At 35.1% G+C, this 19,771-nt stretch overlaps 1 protein-coding gene and 1 long non-coding RNA gene across 2 annotated transcripts; both read left to right on the forward strand.

Moving 5' to 3' along the window:
• The first annotated feature begins 2,990 nt into the window (after positions 1-2,990).
• On the forward strand, positions 2,991-4,114 carry LOC136780782 (uncharacterized). The gene is made up of 5 exons (XR_010823833.1): positions 2,991-3,109; positions 3,192-3,419; positions 3,493-3,658; positions 3,749-3,929; positions 3,999-4,114. It is a non-coding gene; the product is annotated as an uncharacterized lncRNA (long non-coding RNA).
• A 14,243-nt stretch (positions 4,115-18,357) lies between these two features.
• LOC136780764 (uncharacterized) lies at positions 18,358-19,484 on the forward strand. The gene is made up of 3 exons (XM_066739322.1): positions 18,358-18,757; positions 18,859-19,061; positions 19,131-19,484. The coding sequence occupies exons 1-3, from the start codon at positions 18,358-18,360 to the stop codon at positions 19,482-19,484; spliced, it is 957 nt and encodes a 318-aa protein (XP_066595419.1).
• The last annotated feature ends 287 nt before the right edge of the window (positions 19,485-19,771 follow it).

Genomic DNA, 19,771 nt, shown 5'->3' on the forward strand with positions numbered 1-19,771 from the left:
GTCAGAAATAGATTGAAGTGTGATAATTCGGTTCTACTTTCTCTTTACCCTGGCCTACCATGAGGAGATACTCTTTTTTATCTTGATTTTTCATAACGTAAATGATAAATAATTATTCCTGAAATAAAAACGTGCACACACACATATATATATATATATATATTATTGTCTTTTCAGATTATATACTGTATTTTTTATCTTATATAATTTATTTTTTTTTTCTTTTTTTCAGTACTCCGAAAATTGATTTACGTTAAATAATATTGGTGGCCCTGAAAAGGGCCGATTTTTGGATCCGACACGTGGCAGAGCACATTCCTTTTTTATACCATGCAATCCGATCCATCTAAAAAAATACCCATTCGAAACCAACAACAGTAAAGCTCATTCAATAATCCGTCCAGTAGCCATTCCGCTCGATCACTTGATTAAGTCGATTAGGTATCGAGTTAGTCAAGTTAGCTAAGAACTCTGGGTCAGACCTAAGGCCTTCCCAGATATTCTTCGCTTGATCGAGAATCGCTGCCCTCGTCCTCGCGCCTGGCTCTATCCATCGTCTGGACATCAATGCCCAGACGTTCTCAATTAAATTGAGATCCGGTGATCGAGCGGGCCAATCCACCACTTCCAACTCCGGGTGTCGCGCAAACCACGCTCGCGTTTCGCGTGAGGTATGGATCGCTGAATTGTCCTGCACAAATCGGATCACCGGTACTTCATCCGCGGGATATACATTACGCACGCTTGGGAGAAAAATTTCTTCCAAGATGCGAATGTATTCCCGGGAATTCATACGTGGAGAAATCTCCACAAGATCACCGATATGTTCACCGGAAATCCAGCCCCATACGCCACACGATACGCGTCCAGACCGATGAGTCTGGAAGACGTGGTTTGGCTGCAACCGGGTATCGTTCGGGCGCCACACGTGCAAGGCCTGAGCCTGAGAGGGCAACGATATGAAAACCTTTTCATCGGTCCATATCGTAGCCTTCCAATCTGCACGGCTCCGCGAAAGATTCGCGAGGGCATAGCCAACTCTCTGCTCACGGTGAGCAGGAGTTAATGGGATTTTACGCGCTGGACGACGGCAGTGAATACCTGCAGAGTGTAAACGCCGCAGGCCGGTGGTCACTGAAGCTGGATAATCTATCTCCTCCACTATGTCGCTGACACTAGCGAAGGGATCTTCTTCGATCCTGCTCAGCAGCTGCTGGTCATCGATCTCCGAAGTCCTTTTCTGCCCTCTGTTCTCCGCTCTCCGGTCACGCAGTGCGTGGTCTCCGCCTTCGCGGTACCGACGTATCCAGCGCCTGACGGTGGTCTCGTGTGCCCCGCAGAGTACAGCGATCTCACTCGCGCTTTTCCCGCACTCAAAATAGCCAATGGCTCTTCCTCTGGTAGCCTCACTATGCTGTGACATCGTCGACGTATCCAATAGATATGAATGTTATAACAAATTAACGTTATTATCGATACTTCTAATTCAATAATCGAGGCATTATTCACTTTTATCTATAATAACGTTAATTTGTTATAACAATCATATCTATTGGATACGTCGACGATGTCACAGCATAGTGAGGCTACCAGAGGAAGAGCCATTGGCTATTTTGAGTGCGGGAAAAGCGCGAGTGAGATCGCTGTACTCTGCGGGGCACACGAGACCACCGTCAGGCGCTGGATACGTCGGTACCGCGAAGGCGGAGACCACGCACTGCGTGACCGGAGAGCGGAGAACAGAGGGCAGAAAAGGACTTCGGAGATCGATGACCAGCAGCTGCTGAGCAGGATCGAAGAAGATCCCTTCGCTAGTGTCAGCGACATAGTGGAGGAGATAGATTATCCAGCTTCAGTGACCACCGGCCTGCGGCGTTTACACTCTGCAGGTATTCACTGCCGTCGTCCAGCGCGTAAAATCCCATTAACTCCTGCTCACCGTGAGCAGAGAGTTGGCTATGCCCTCGCGAATCTTTCGCGGAGCCGTGCAGATTGGAAGGCTACGATATGGACCGATGAAAAGGTTTTCATATCGTTGCCCTCTCAGGCTCAGGCCTTGCACGTGTGGCGCCCGAACGATACCCGGTTGCAGCCAAACCACGTCTTCCAGACTCATCGGTCTGGACGCGTATCGTGTGGCGTATGGGGCTGGATTTCCGGTGAACATATCGGTGATCTTGTGGAGATTTCTCCACGTATGAATTCCCGGGAATACATTCGCATCTTGGAAGAAATTTTTCTCCCAAGCGTGCGTAATGTATATCCCGCGGATGAAGTACCGGTGATCCGATTTGTGCAGGACAATTCAGCGATCCATACCTCACGCGAAACGCGAGCGTGGTTTGCGCGACACCCGGAGTTGGAAGTGGTGGATTGGCCCGCTCGATCACCGGATCTCAATTTAATTGAGAACGTCTGGGCATTGATGTCCAGACGATGGATAGAGCCAGGCGCGAGGACGAGGGCAGCGATTCTCGATCAAGCGAAGAATATCTGGGAAGGCCTTAGGTCTGACCCAGAGTTCTTAGCTAACTTGACTAACTCGATACCTAATCGACTTAATCAAGTGATCGAGCGGAATGGCTACTGGACGGATTATTGAATGAGCTTTACTGTTGTTGGTTTCGAATGGGTATTTTTTTAGATGGATCGGATTGCATGGTATAAAAAAGGAATGTGCTCTGCCACGTGTCGGATCCAAAAATCGGCCCTTTTCAGGGCCACCAATATTATTTAACGTAAATCAATTTTCGGAGTACTGAAAAAAAGAAAAAAAAAATAAATTATATAAGATAAAAAATACAGTATATAATCTGAAAAGACAATAATATATATATATATATATATGTGTGTGTGCACGTTTTTATTTCAGGAATAATTATTTATCATTTACGTTATGAAAAATCAAGATAAAAAAGAGTATCTCCTCATGGTAGGCCAGGGTAAAGAGAAAGTAGAACCGAATTATCACACTTCAATCTATTTCTGACTTAAGACTGTCCTGCAGCAAACTATTAGGATAATACACTGGAATAAAAAGGAAGGAGGGCAGGCACATTGCATATGGATGTCTTCGTGGCAGCTAACATCCAGCTAAATAATAGAATAGGTATGTATAACTTTATGAATATGGAAATAATTTATGCTTACTTTTAAGAATGAATTTTCATACTCTTTCTAATATTTTTCAGCCACTGGGTAAATATACTCGTGGATAACAGTAATATATGAATTTTCAAAAGTTAGCGAAGGAAGAGAAGACTAATATAATGCAGCGTAAGGATTTGTTTGCCCACTTTAAAGTGCTACGTAACTTACAGGATTAACAAGCTCTAAGTGATGAGAATAACAATTTACCACTGAATTTGCCTATATGCACTGGTAGCAGAAATTGAAAATAATGCAAGATATCTTAATCCGTAAGGAGTTACTATTAATCATTTGAATATTCTTCAATTTAAGTTTAAGTATTAAAGTTTTCTTCGAATATAGGCTATAATTGTAAAATCATTGCAAATTTGCTGCTTTTGGATACTGCGAAAGAACAAAAGGACCCAGCAACATTACCCACAACAGGAATGTATTCTGATTCTGCAACTATAAACTGTTCTGTCACCATTCAACAATATTCACTCATGGTTACGTAATGAGATGTAGTGTAAGTAAATGGATTTTAATATATTGGCTTTTTCTTCTTTACATATTTAGTATATTTGAAAATTAATAAGAAATTAATTATATTGCGTAGAAACATTAGCTGGATAATAGCAGAATGGCTTCTGGATAATGTATTGCATGACACTGGACAGATTTACGTAAATAGCTGTTTCTTGGACCTGTGGCAGTTGAGCTGTCAGGAGCTCTCAGAGGTTCTCTTCCAGCATCATCAATTGGAAATAGATACGAAAGCTTGTCACTATTGATATTAGGTTTCTGCAAAAAAATCTGAGTTAACGATTATCTATTTTAATAATGAATTGCATCTTCTTTATTCGTAGAATCTTATTGCTGTAAGCTTGGGATCCATAGTTGACTTGCAAGCTCCAATGGACTTTACGACTCAAGAATATAGCTCCTTATTATTAATATAAAAGTTAATGATGTGTTATTCTTGACAAAATATCAACAACATAAATTTAATTTAAAATATATATTTTCAGTTATTTTTATACACCATATGTTACACAATAATAGGTTAAAACTAAAATACATATTTTTTATACAAATTTATAACACTTAATATGATTTTATTAAAAGTTCATCACTTACAAGTTATTTTAATAAATTAATACAAATTACAGAGGTTAAGTTGCACATTTTGACACTTCACTCATTGGAATATGCCCTCTTCTTTTTATTGATCTGTCGTTTGATTACTATATTATTACCGCTTCTATCAGTATACCAAAATTCCTATCACTATACCAAAAACGTGCTCGAGCAGAATCAATGGGCACATGGGGTATCATATGTCTTTCTCTCTCACTCTTATGCTATTAGACAGAGAAAGAAGAAAATTCTTACTATACCATTTTATCCCGAGATGATATACTTTTGACAAAAGTAAGACGATCAACCGCTACACTCGAGTATATGCAATTTACCAGATTCTCCTTATTCTCCCCACCACGACTCCTATACGTCATCGTGACGTCATCTGACGTCACCGTGACGTTTTACGCTTTGGTGAGAACTAGAGACCTGAAGCTGTCCAGCTAGTTACAAATCTAGTAGGCCATTCTTCACGAGCAGATTCGATGAATGTCAGTGTATGTTAAATTTATCCATTCATATTATGCAGGAGAAAAACAGTCGAAACCAATGCTTAATTACAAAAACTTTGTGGAATACGGTCCTCTCTTCGTCATCGATTGTTCGCATCAAAATGAATCTATAAAGTCAGGCACTGTTGATGTTAAAATTGAGATTGATTGTACTAGAAATATTCCAAGTAATACTACTGCGTTTTGTTTAATTATACATGATAAAATCGTTGAATATAACCCGCTTACTAGTATTGTTAGAAATGTAAGTTAATAGACTAGATTTATATGTATCTTACTAATGTAGTGAGGGATAAAGAAAAAATAAATAAATAAGATATAATAAACATTTATTGGTGTCATTCCTTAAAAACATTCCTTACAAACATTTCCAAAATTTATCTTATGATTATCATTGGGTAACTTTAAATTCTAAATTATTGTATCGTCCTCCAACATATAAGATTTTTAATGTATTCGCTGATGCAGCATTTTGAAGTTCTTTGATTAGTTCAGGCGACTCCAGTAATTTCATCATCCTTGAGGGTAGGAAGAACCATTCGTCGGTAGCCAGCTTCGCTATTAATTTCTCTCCATATTTGGTCTTAATTTTCACTAATTCAGTGATTTGATACTCCTTATTCTCCTCAAAAGTATTCAGCTTTACGAAAGTCTTAGGTTCGTAAGTTACACTTGCAAGTGCATTGATCTTGGTTAAATCCATTTTTCTGTGAAAAAACATAGAAATTGAGAAAAGAAAAATATTGAAATAGAATAGCAAGAAAAGAGAATAATAATAAAAGAATAATTCTTACCACCCAAAAGAATTTCTGTGGTACAGCAAGGAAAATATTCGGAATATAGCTTTGCACTGGATCTTTCACCTCCTTGAAGCTTCTAATGAAAACTGACTGACTGAAATTTCCCGATTGCTGACAACAAGGGTTTTAAAAATAGTGGAAGGGATGAGATGCATTCATGGAAGGGGATGAGATGCATTCTTATTGGAAGTTAATATTTGGGTGGTTGGGTATTCTTTCCCACCTACGAAATTTGCGTCAAACAAGTCGTAACACGTTACAAGCGGTTTCTCCTGAATTCTTTTAATTGCATAATCATGTTGTAGACTTTTCTAAAGTGAACTGGGGAAAATTTGCGTCAAACAGGTCATGACACGTTACCAGTGGTTTCTCCAGAATTCTTTTAATTGCATAAACGTGTTGCAGACTTTTCTTAAGTGAAACGGTAAAATTTACGAGCACATTCCTCTCGATAGCTAGGCATATAAAAAATTGAGAGAATATGAAAAAATCGAGGATTTAAAAGGTCATAAATCAAGTAACAAGTCATGACATGACGTGATCTCAGGCGTCAGGTACTCGAGCATATCCGTTCTAGAGGATATCAGCACACTCAGCAATCAGTTCTCCAATCGCTAGAATGGTGCCAATACAGCTTCTTAATGTCTAGGTAAAAGTTATGTTTTGCTTTACCCTTCAAAAAAAAATGAAGTGCACTGACAACTCTTTCCCTTTCTAATACCTAGCCTGCTTGTTAGATGGATCGTATGATATGCTTACCTGAAAAGCTAAAAATGGCTAAAAGATAAGTCAGGGAAGGCTATAAAAATTCTTAAAACTGTTTTTTATTCAATAACTAAAGTTTTACTATCAGTTACTCATCCAGTCTCCATGTCTCATCCTCCTCCTCCTCCTCCTTTTTCATCCACATCCTCCTCTTGAAGGTTAGCTTCTCTATAGCCGTATCCCGTGGTACCGCGAATGTATAATTTTAGTCAAACATCTTTTTATCACTTTAACTAATTCGCTCGTAGAAAGGTAAATGATTTCTTGAATGAAAGTCTAGAGAGGGTCCATAGAAGGAGGGAATAGTGGGAGGATCTAGGATTGGTTCTGAATGGTCAAATAGTACCCTCTAAGGACATACTATAAGTGAGGAGCTGTAAGGCCTAATAAATTGGTGAACCTGACCTGGGTATAGTAACAGCTAGGACTTAATAAGTTGCCCTATCAAAATATTAATATTCCTGAAATTGATGTTAAATTGTTATTCTCCCCAATAGGGGAGACTATTAAAACTATACTCTTTCATTTAGAGGATATTTCGTTATACGCTGCATAGGTTTTGTTAAAGCCATGCAAAGTTATAATTCCATGCTCGATGGAAAGTTAATTCCTTGCACGATATCAGCAACTTATCACAATAGCTATCTACAATTTAACTAACGAGAAAAGGGGGGATTGCGGTAGCCACCTAGCGGCAATTACTGGTACTATCAATTAAATTGAACTAGTTCACCCGTGTGTGTAATTACGTAATATTAAAATACCATTAGCGCGAAAGAAGATTAAGGAAGGCAGTCACCTAGCGGTGACTACTGGAACTAGCAATTAACTCAACCTAGTTTATCTGTGTAGCAGAGTCGGAAATAGTTAGGCTACGTAAGGTAACTAACCATCGACTTCGAAGGGTGAAAAAACCTTCCCTCAACTAGGGCCCCGTAGGATAACTTAGGTCCCCGTAGGATAACTAACCAACGGTACCATAGGGTGAAAAATACCACCTCCCTAACCAAACCCGGTCCCACTATAAGACCTTCCAACTGTGACATAGGGTGAAAAATACCCCCTACCTAACCAAACTCGGTCCCACTATAAGACCTTCCAACTGTGACATAGGGTGAAAAATACCCCCACCCTCCCTAACCAAACGCGATCCCACTATAAGACCCTTTCCTTCCTCATCCCCACCACTACCATACTAAGAGAGTCTTATCCCCACCCATCCCCCTTCCACACCACAAAACAGCTTCCCCCACTCCCTGTCATCGGAACCGCATAGCTCCTCTACTAACATGTACAAAGGTTACCTAGTCTGTTTCAAATGAAAACTTATTTGGTATTGCACATATATTATGTTAACTGACAAAGGCCTTCCAAAATGCTGCATCAATTCATTACGTCATTCTGTTGTTCATCTGTCGATTAAATTTGTTAAATAACTAGAGATAAATTTATTACTATGTTTTCCTGAAATACCTTAGTTTTGGAGATATATGTATATCTCCAAAACTAAGGTATTTCAGTAAAACATAGTAATAAATTTATCTCTAGTTATTTAACAAATTTAATCGACAGATGAACAACAGAATGACGTAATGAATTGATGCAGCATTTTGGAAGGCCTTTGTCAGTTAACATAATATATGTGCAATACCAAATAAGTTTTCATTTGAAACAGACTAGGTAACCTTTGTACATGTTTTCTTTAGTATACATTTTGCAAGGTACAAAACCAATTTTATACGCATAATAGATTTTATTTTAGATGTAATAAATAAGATAAAAGTTAATTTATACTCTTTTCCTGAAAGCTAGAGTTCTTGAAATATTCATGGGGTTTCATATTTTTTGAACACCCTTTCATGGTTTTATAAAATTTAAATTATGTAAGATTAAAGCAAATTAAATTTTATTTAAATTTTTATATGATTTAAGGCTTTAATCAAAAAAGCTCAAAATTTTTCATTAATAAATCAAACTATAAATAAGAAGGTATACCCGGAGAGATTTATAATCATTAAAAAAATGATACTCTTAGCATTATTGCCGCAAAATTATATAATTGGTACATTCCAACTATTAAGAAAAATGGCTGAATCGCAATTCGGAAATTTCTTTGAAAACTATTTCTCTTATTATGAAAAATTTTGGATAAAAGAAATAAAGCCTGCTAATTTTTCTGTTTATAAGCTTGAAAATAGGACTAACAACTTTTCCGAATCATACAATAGCAGATTGAATAAACACTTAGGAAAAAGACTAGATATAAATTCGTTTATCAGTAAGTAAAATTTGTCCTTAATAATTTCCACCAAAATGCATCTAGTATCTTCTCCAATTGATAATATGGTGTAAACGTTTCTTTTCCTTATAACAATTATTGTGGATCAAAGTCGTTAAAGTAGTGTACCCATCATTCTTAATATTCAATTTCCTTCAACTCTTTTCTTGACGGACAATGCATTTCGATTGAATTTAAATCCATTTGTCATTGTAATAATTATTTCAGGAATCATTGTAATCAAATTTCTTTCTGTAACATAAATTTTAAATAAACTTTAAAGTTGTATATTTTTTAGGCTATCTAGTGATGATATTGCAAGAGAAGAAAGATGAATTTTCTCAAATTAAAAATAACACATATAAGCCTAGAGAGAAAAAAAGGAAAGATTTGGATTTTAATAAAGAAATACTAGAATTTTATAATAACATAGAAAAGAATGAAACCAATGAAGACATAGAAATGAAGATTATAAGATTCATGGACGAATTCAGCTGTATAAAGGAGTTAATAGAACAGGATAAAATAAATATGTTCAACGCTTTAACAAATATGGGTCACCAAGAAGGGAAAACCGAAATATTGGATAAAGCAAATATTCCGAAAATTATACTTAATAAAAATGAGCCCAACGTAATTATAAATAAATTAATTACAATTAAAAATAAATACCTTCAAAATTCGGAGGAAATAGCATTTGTAATCACTAAGAATGATACTGAATAAAATTAAATATAAAAATCTTTTATTTCTGAAAGTATTTCATTTCATTCTTCTTGCACCGCTTTCACAGCAATAAACTATACCCATTTATTTATAGTTTTTCTTGTATTTAATCCAATTAATTTTATATTCATTAAAGCATAAACGTGCCACTAAACATTTGAAAGTACTCACTTATGAGTATTTTAATTAAAAATGATTTTTGAAGTGCATATACTGATTTCTTTTCAGCAATTATTTTTCACATAGACTGTAAGATAGCAGTGCTATTTGTCATTTTCATTTAACTTTCAACGTAACCATCTTTAGACTGGAACATTAAGAAATTAAAACGCAGCCACATATGTTATTAGTCTTATCCATCAATGTTTCAACCAGAGAAGAGATCATTTATTCTTGCTGCTTACACAACATTGAGAAAAGTGATATATTGTTTTAAATGGCCTGCGAAAGAAAGAAACACATTTCAACAAAGAAATTGGCTCTTATACTGATTATTGATCAAATAACTACAAAATTAATGTAATAATAACTTATCTGATACTATTTTTATTATTTCATTCATAGTAAAAGCATCTTCTTTCAACTAGTGAAATTAATTGCTTATCTATTAAGTCTTCATTTATAGTCTAACGTATTCATTTAAAATAACCTGAAAAATCGAACCTACATTTCAATACAAACAATTTTGCGTTTACTATTTCTGCACTAATTTCTTTATCTAAATAGCAATAATAAGATATAATATCAACTTATTGTCTTATTGATATTACATCTCTATATAAATTTTAATCTCAAATGACTACTTATGTTATATTAGTTAAATAATTAAAATATCAATCCTTTTAATTAAATACTAATTAGTTTTTTATATCTAGAACTTACATTAAATATCTTTCTAATTTCTCAAAATACTTTACTCTTAATCTAACTTGAGATATTTAAAATTTACCCGAATCACACACATGCACTGCATATGTATTGATATGCACATAAAATTGTACTGAGAGCACATCTTGAATAAAACGCTTCATGCACTCAGTGCTGCCAACCTCATAGAGTGAAAATTACTATTGCTGTTGGTAAATTGACGCCGCACCACTAAGTGTTACCCAGTCAGTATAATTAAACTTTTGTTTTAAATTATTATAGGAACTTTTCCGTTTATTTTTTAGGTATAATTGTAATTTTTCGATATCATGATCGGTTGGTAATCGCAATTTCTTCTGTCGCTTATTTGTGGCTTGTGCTTCGACTGCTTTTTTATTAATAACCTGAAAATTTTGCATAACTAATTTAATGAAATTTTTAGTCATAGTTTGTTTTTCCTTTTCCTCTCGTTCTATGTATAGTGTTTCCAAAAGTAATCCAATTTGCTTCAGCATTGTTCCGACGTGTAGTATATTAGAAGGATTAAGATAAATTTCGTTACTTTCGTCATAACCGGCTATTATTTTAATTGCATCATAGCAATATGAAAAAAACTTAGGTCTATACAAAGAAGAAAAGTCTGATATTTCGCTGCATTTTTCTTTTACCACGATCAAAAATCGACCCAAAAGTCTTAATTTGGAACGTATCATGGAGTGATTTTCAAGCGAATATTTTTCAGTCAAGTTATTAGCAAACAATATCAAAAGTTCATCATAGCGTATTACATCTTTCACATGCCCATCATGCATATAGGGAATTATATCTTTTTTCACTCTATTATTAGCATTTGCATGTATTCTTGCGTAAGCCATGCGACCTAGAATTTTGACTACTCTTTGTCCTTCAATAGCATGGCCAGAACATTTGGCGAAATGATGTCATAGGTTAAATCGCATATATACGCATTTGCAGCTCGCACATGTTATATAGTCATTTGATCGTCTTGTTAAATTTTTGTTAGGTAATCTGCATACTATTAGTTCACCAGTATTTACTGTACGACTAATATTATGATTGTAATCGCCTTTTTTGCGAATCTCCGCAAGTAATATTTTTCTCCTTGGATTTCCTTTTGGTATTTTATTGATTTCAATTATTTCTAGCTCATTTTTATGTGATGTTTCTAGATGTCGAGCTATTTTGAAATACTATAGTTTTTTGCAAAAATAACAGCAATGTCTTTTCTTCCCTTTATCAACTATATTTAATTCGTTTTCAGTAGGGGCATTTGTCATTATATTACTTAAAACACTATTTAAATCAAATTGTGTAGTGTTCTCTAAACTACTGCATATTTCATTATTTACAGTCAGTGTAGAGAATTCATTACTATGCCTATCAGATTCTGAAATGAATAATAAGGTAAAGATAATAATACTAATGTATTATTAGTAAAATCTCAGATTGGAAAAGAGATTTTAACTTACGATTAGGACCATCTGCCGTATTTGTTGCTATCTCGAAACAATTGTCTTGAAGATTCTTTAAATATTCTTCTCTGTTAAAAGAAAATGCATTCCTTAATTTCATAAACACTTCTAAAAATGTTATAGTAAAATTAAGGATTATTTTAGATATTTTGAAACTTACCTCATATTTTCAGCAGAAACCAAATCATCAAAAGACGTTGACTGAGCATCGTATACGTCTATGTTTACTGCTTTTAATAGACTTCGTTCTTTTAACAAAATATAATAGTAAGTTCAGTTAATACACTACAACAAATATCCTAAATATGCACACATATTCAAGTTGACCCATTTTAATATGACAAGTCAAATAAAAAAAAATTGTATAAATTAAATATCAATCAAATATGTTATCGATGAGGGAGGAATATAATTTGGTTTGATTAGTATAAAATTATGTTAAATGAAAGTTACTTCATTGTTATCTTATTACTTTTAATTAAGACAGAATGTTTCTTATCACATATCGTCATAAATTACCTAAAAGGCTTCTTAAAACATTATATAAATTTGTAACTTCATTCAATCGTTCATTAGATATTTATATTTTATTTTAAATATAGATATATGCATTCACTATGCATAAAAACATTCACACGAATGGTCATTCAACTACTTGTAATTTGAAATGAAAATATTTCGTGAATGACTGAAATAAATTTTAAATGTACTGTATTTTTGAAAGCTCTTAAGATAAATATAAGAGACATATAAATAGGAAACATCATTTCATTGAACAAAATAAAATAATTACTTTAGTGTAAATATATATCAACTGGACTAAACACTATAAAACTAATGGTACTAGGTTATATTTCATCTCAGCAAAATAACTTTTGTTTGACATTGTGTTTTTTTTAAAAGGATTATTAAATAATTTTGAGATATTATACTATACATATTAGAATGAAGCATCCTGCATATGTGTAATAGATCAAGCACAAATATATTACATGAAGCTTACCATTATCGGATAATGTTAAGTTTTTTTCGTCATCTGAAGTTTCATTTAAAGTATTAAATGATGAACTTAGTTTAATCATATTTTTAACAGGAATTATATTTTCTTTTTCGTATATTTTAGAAGAAATCGTAGTATCTAAAAAAAATATAACATATGCAATAATTGTTTACAAATAACATTTCTTACGATATATCAATTTTTGTATGGTACAAGCATGCAATTAAAATTTAATACTAAACTATAAAGTTTTATAGCTTAAAATCTGAAAACCATACAGGAAAGTGAATAATTTCTTTTTACATTAAAAATACTAATTATATTACTATCTTTTTATATATGAATTTAAACAAATTATATCATATTAATTATATAATTGAAATTACAGCTATAAACATATTACCATTATAGTCGGTTGCTTCAATGTCTTCCTTTGCATGATTAACATACTCTACAGGTTTAACAAAACAATCATTTATTGGTGTGCTAGACAATGGTCCAATCACTACATAAAATAGCAAAAAAAAGAAGTGTTTAATTTGTTAATTATTGAGAAAATTGTATTAGAGACACTGAGGATACCTTTGTTTAAATTTTTATCAGAAACTGTTAATGTTTGTCGAATGTTACTGCTTTCTTTTTCATGAATACTTGTATTACATGAACTTATCCAATTAGGTAACAAAACATTAACATACTGATCGCTAATAATTATTGGACTATCGCTACATTTATTGGAAGCACTGCGTGGTTCATCTAAAAGAGTAAATCAAGATAAGTTTTATTAATTTAAATTTAAATATAGACCATCATTATTAGTTTCTCCTAGCATATAATCATCACTCTTTTTCCACAAAGTAATTTTTAGGAGCTAGTGCCTATAGTGGTGAATCTAAGGTGAGTTTAATTGAAGGTAAACAAAAATATAATGTACACGCGGATTGATGAGCATACTTTTTCATGTGCCATGAATTGATTTTAAGTTACGCTTCCTAGGTCTTTTTTACCCTAATTAAAGTTAAATAGAGTGATGAAAATAATGGATAGGTGATACATCATCTCTTCTATATTATACATACATATATTATTCTTACTTCTCCCTTTGACAGATAAATAAACAATTTTTATTATTCATAGTGCTTATTTACAAAGTAAATAAAACACAATAGGAGAGACAGAGAGAGACAGAGTAAAATATCTTTTCTAAATTTATATAAATTTCTTCGTTTTAAGCCTGAAACACATTATGCTTTTTTACATTTTGGATTTCTTGCGAGATTTGAATACATATAGACCAACTGCTAATAAGATATACAATACTGCTAAGCCTATGACTAACTCTCCTCGAGTTAAGTTAGAGTGCTATTATGTCCATGTCATGTGAACTATTCCACTTTAACTTAACTTAAGGATGGTAGGTCTTCATTTTTAACCAATCAACAATAAATATTTAAATTAAGCAAGCAGGTTAATATGGGAAAAAGCATATTATGTTTGAAGCTTAGGGAGAGTAAAATCAATTCCATAAACTAAAACATTTTACATTCTACGTGACATAAATTATAGAGTATATTAAGCTAATTAGGCTGATTTTACTCACCCTAGTTACTTTTTTATAACCAATATGGTATAATAAGCGTTACGTATACTGTACAGATTTTTAATCCAAGTATAATTAAAATAACTTTCTATTCATTTCCTTTATTTGTCTGTCTATTTGCACTTGTGTAAGGCCTAGTCCTACTAAACCTTTATTAAGCTTAATTATTATTATTAAAGTAGTACAATTTATGTGACATGTATTGTACAGTTTCGAGTTAAGGTAGTATAGTTCCCTCACATAAGCATTACTACATTAAATATATTATCTTAATAAAGGTTTGTCTAAGTCTAGCCAGTGTAGAAAGCAGACGACTTCTCTCATTATTAATTTATACTTGATTCACCGACTCTTATACAGGGTGTAACGAAACGACCGCCTTTTCTCGTAACTGAAGGTTCGGGGTGACCATCCAAATGCACGTGTAAAATTTTGTTCGAATCGTTCAAGGGGTTTAAAAGTTATTTCCATTTAAAACTCACCCTTTTTCGGTCCTTTTCGAACGACTTTAACTGCATAATAAAGTGGAGAAAGTGAAAAAACAATTGACGAACACCCCACTAGAATGTAAAAATTATCGATCGCGCGCGATAATACATTTGCTATTCATTTCATTAATCTGGCTATTAGATTAATTTTAAAAATAGCAAAATCCTTTTCATTACAATTCCAAATCAATTCAATACAAGTATCATTGACTGAATTGATGGAAAGAGGGAGAAGATAGAATGAAAAGGAAAGTATCAAAAGCTAAGATGTCACGCGACCGCACTGATATTTTAATAGGAAACACATCAAGGCATTTTCTTTCTACAAACGAAGGTAAAAAGAATGATTTAAAATCAATTCATTGATGATAGAAAAAATTAAACTTACCCATTATTGTTCTCCAAGTTCCTTTACACCGAAGTTTTTGAAAAAGCTTCAAACTGGCTCCTCGATGATTTCCAGAATGCACACTTTCATTGATTTTGCATTTAAGAACTCGCGAATTTAAGCAAATTAGGTGTTAACCTACGTTTCTTCAAAACACCGGTTAATTTGACACTTTTTGAACTGTTTGAAGTAGGCTGGAAAGAGAGACACAGAGAGATAGAATAATCAATCATTCGTTTCGACCACTCTTAATCACCCTACTTCAAACAGTTCAAAAGTGTCAAATTCACCAGTGTTTTGAAGAAACGTAGGTTAATACCTAATTTGTTTAAATTCACAAGTTTTTAAATGCAAAATCAGTGATAGTGTGCTTTCTGGAAATCATCGAGGAGCCAGTTTTAAGGTTTTTCAAAAACTTCGATTTAAAGGAACTTGCAGAACATTTAATGGGTGAGTTTAGTTTTCTCCTTCATCAATGTATTGATTTTGAATCATTCCCTTTAGCTTCGTTAGTAGAAAGAGAATGCCCTCATGCATTGTCTATTAAGTTATCATTGCGCTCGCGCGATATCTTAGCTTTTGATACTTTCCTTTACATTGCGTCAACTCGCTCTTTCCATCAAATCAGTCAATGATGCTTGTACTGAATTGAATTGGAATTGTAATGTAAAGGATTTTGTTATTTTTTAAATTAATCTAATAGCCAGATTAAAGAAATAAATAGCAAAAGTATTATCGCACGCGATCGATAATTTTTACATTCTAGCTGAGTGCCCATCAATTGTTTTTCACTTTCTCCACTTTCCATTATGCAGTTAAAGTCGTTCGAAAAGGACTGAAAAAGGGTGATTTTTAAATAGAGAGAACTTTTAAACCTCTTGAACGATTCGAACGAAATTTTACACGTGCACTCAGTTTGTCACCCCGAACCTCCAGTTACGAGAAAAGGCGGTCGTTTCGTTACACCCTGTATACGTAATGTGTATTTACATACAATTTTGAGTATAAAAAGTATAACTAAAACGTGCTAAATTGTGCTAAAACGATCAAACCTGTGTAATTTTTAACCAAAAATGCAATGGGTATAAATTCTATTTCATCATCCACCATGTACATAGGGTGTATCACCGAAGGCGCACCAGCCTCGAATTGACTGTAAGAGGATGGAGAGCGCGTGGTGGGGGATGAGGCACAGCATTGGACGGTGTTCGATAGAGAAAGCGCGAGCAATAGACGGAGATAGGTAGGGCTATACGCTGCTATACGCTTTGCCTAACCCTTCCCCCCTCCCATCAACGCAATACCGTCACCAATAGCCGTAATCTCTCACTCTTTCTCTCTCTCTCTCCCTCAAATTCTTTCTCTTTACCCGCGCGCTTCCATTTCTTTATTTATTATTCTATAGAGGCATCTTGGTCTTTCTCAGCTACGAATGCAATGTCAATTCTGCGGAAAATCTGACGTTTTAATTAAAGTTGTAATTTAAAAGCGTTAGCTATCTTTTCCACACCATCTTGAGGTAGATAGCTAGGCGCGTTTTTTTTAAGTGGTTTCCCCAGGAGGCCTAATCCACTGAATAGAGCTAGCCTATAAATTCTCAAAATATCCCCCTCTTTGTTGAGAACAGAGGTTAGCTCTTCGACATATGTCGCGTGTTGCTCGTCTCACCATGTCCGGCGTGATTGTTCTGAAGGCCGCAATAATTTGTTCACGAACCTCCGTCATTCCGCCATCACGCCGAGTTTCCATTAGACTCTTTATGTGTCCCCACAAAAAGTAGTCTAATGGATTAAGATCTGGTGATCGAGGCGGCCAGGCGATCGGGCCACCACGACCCATCCACCTGTCCGGGAATCGCTCGTGTAATTTTATACGCGCACTTATATGAAAATGTGCAGGAGCTCCGTCGTGCTGAAAAATCAAATTTTTCCGCACGATGAGGGGCACATCTTCAAGGAGCAACGGTAGTTGCTCCTCAAGAAAGCTGGCGTATTTTTCGCCGTCAAGCCTAGGTGGGAGGAAAAATGGACCAATCTGGAATAAAAAAAAATCAAGATTATTGTATAAATCTGAAAAGAACGTACTCAAATATTGAAAACTTACAATTTGATCTCCAATAAGCCCAGCCCATACATTAATCGTCCAACGTTGTTGGAAAGCTCCGACTCTGACGGCGTGGGGATTTTCTTGAGACCAGAAAACCAAATTTTTTTGAATTGAATATTCCATTTGGCGTGAAGGTCGACTCGTCGGACAATAAAATTTTGTCCGGGAACGTCTCATCGCGGCGACATTGAGCTAGAAATCCTAATAAAGAAGAGTCACAGAAATATTGAAAATTATTTTTAAAAGAAAGATGTATTCAAAACTGTGTGCTTTCATGAATACATTGAATAATGGAAATCTACCTTCACAAAAATTGACCCGCGGTTGATAGTCCCGAGGCAACAACTGGTGCACACGCTGAAAGTGAAAAGGGTGGAAGCGATTCCTCCTCAAAATTCTGTGTGCTGTCATCGCACTGGTATTTGTCAGCTGCGAGAGTTGACGCACGCTAGTTAGAGGATTCTCCCTGATTCTCCGCAACACCCTTTCCTCCCTCTCCTGATTAATATTAACCTTTCTTTTTGGAAAGGCCACTGAACCGCTGCTCTTAAAATTTTTAATCACACGTAGAATGACGGTGTGATGTGGATAATGCCTCAATGGGAACTTTTCCCTGTATAGCTTTGCAGCTTTACGTGCACTTTCTTGCGCTGCACCGTACGCGAAAACCATATCTACGTATTCTGCTTTCGTGAATCGCATGGTTCTCAGCTATATGAAACTTCCTCATCCACTAAAAGTGTCAGTAATTTTTACTTCAAATTTATATTATTGCGGCAGAAATTAAAGAAAAGCTTACTAAAGGCGCGGTATCATTGATATTGTTTCGCTTTTAGTATCGGTATTATTGATGCGGTTAAAATTAAAGAAACTAACTGAAGTCGGCGTCACAGGCGGCTAGGACAAAGCGTATCAATAATACCGATGCTAGAAGCAAAAACAATATCAATGATACCGCGCCTTTAGTAAGCTTTCCTTTAATTTTTGCCGCAATAATATAAATATGAAGCAAAAGTTACTGGCACTGTTAGTTGACGAGGAAGTTTCATATAGCTGAGAACCATGCGATTCACGAAAGCAGAATACGTAGATATGGTTTTCGCGTACGGTGCAGCGCAAGAAAGTGCATGTAAAGCTGCAAAGCTATACAGGGAAAAGTTCCCATTGAGGCGTCATCCACATCACACCGTCATTCTACGTGTGATTAAAAATTTTAAGAGTAGTGGTTCAGTGGCCTTTCCAAAAAGAAAGGTTAATATTAATCAGGAGAGGGAGGAAAGGGTGTTGCGGAGAATCAGGGAGAATCCTCTAACTAGCGTGCGTCAACTCTCGCGGCTGACAAATACCAGTGCGATGACAGCACACAGAATTTTGAGGAGGAATCGCTTCCACCCTTTTCACTTTCAGCGTGTGCACCAGTTGTTGCCTCGGGACTATCAACCGCGGGTCAATTTTTGTGAAGGTAGATTTCCATTATTCAATGTATTCATGAAAGCACACAGTTTTGAATACATCTTTCTTTTAAAAATAATTTTCAATATTTCTGTGACTCTTCTTTATTAGGATTTCTAGCTCAATGTCGCCGCGATGAGACGTTCCCGGACAAAATTTTATGGTCCGACGAGTCGACCTTCACGCCAAATGGAATATTCAATTCAAAAAATTTTGTTTTCTGGTCTCAAGAAAATCCCCACGCCGTCAGAGTCGGAGCTTTCCAACAACGTTGGACGATTAATGTATGGGCTGGGCTTATTGGAGATCAAATTGTAAGTTTTCAATATTTGAATAAGTTCTTTTCAAATTTATACAATAATCTTGATTTTTTTTTATTCCAGATTGGTCCATTTTTCCTCCCACCTAGGCTTGACGGCGAAAAATACGCCAGCTTTCTTGAGGAGCAACTACCGTTGCTCCTTGAAGATGTGCCCCTCATCGTGCGGAAAAATTTGATTTTTCAGCACGACGGAGCTCCTGCACATTTTCATATAAGTGCGAGTATAAAATTACACGAGCGATTCCCGGACAGGTGGATGGGTCGTGGTGGCCCGATCGCCTGGCCGCCTCGATCACCAGATCTTAATCCATTAGACTACTTTTTGTGGGGACACCCAAGTGGGAATTTCCTCCCGGCTTGGTACAGATTTTTGGTATTAAACACCGATTCTGTACAGATAGCCATTACAGGTTAAGTACAGACAAAGCACTGGGATGATAGAATCGGGCCAATATTGAAATTCAGTAACATAAAAGTAGCGATTTCTCTTAACGTAACTGTACGTAATTTTTAAGCAGGACGGTAATGGGACCCTATACTAATCATAGTACAAGAAATACAAAGAATAAAATTTGACAACATATATAGGCTCCACGAATGACTACAACTACTATATTAATTTCGAAAATGAATTATAAGATATAGAATTGAAATCAAATTTATTGACATATGTTTGCAATATGTTAATATATAAATAAATGT

The sequence above is a fragment of the Prorops nasuta genome, unplaced genomic scaffold (genome assembly GCF_024137725.1).
Source record: "Prorops nasuta isolate Cenicafe-Biocafe unplaced genomic scaffold, Cenicafe_Pnas_1.2 PNAS00020, whole genome shotgun sequence".
NCBI classification, from domain to species: domain Eukaryota; kingdom Metazoa; phylum Arthropoda; class Insecta; order Hymenoptera; family Bethylidae; genus Prorops; species Prorops nasuta.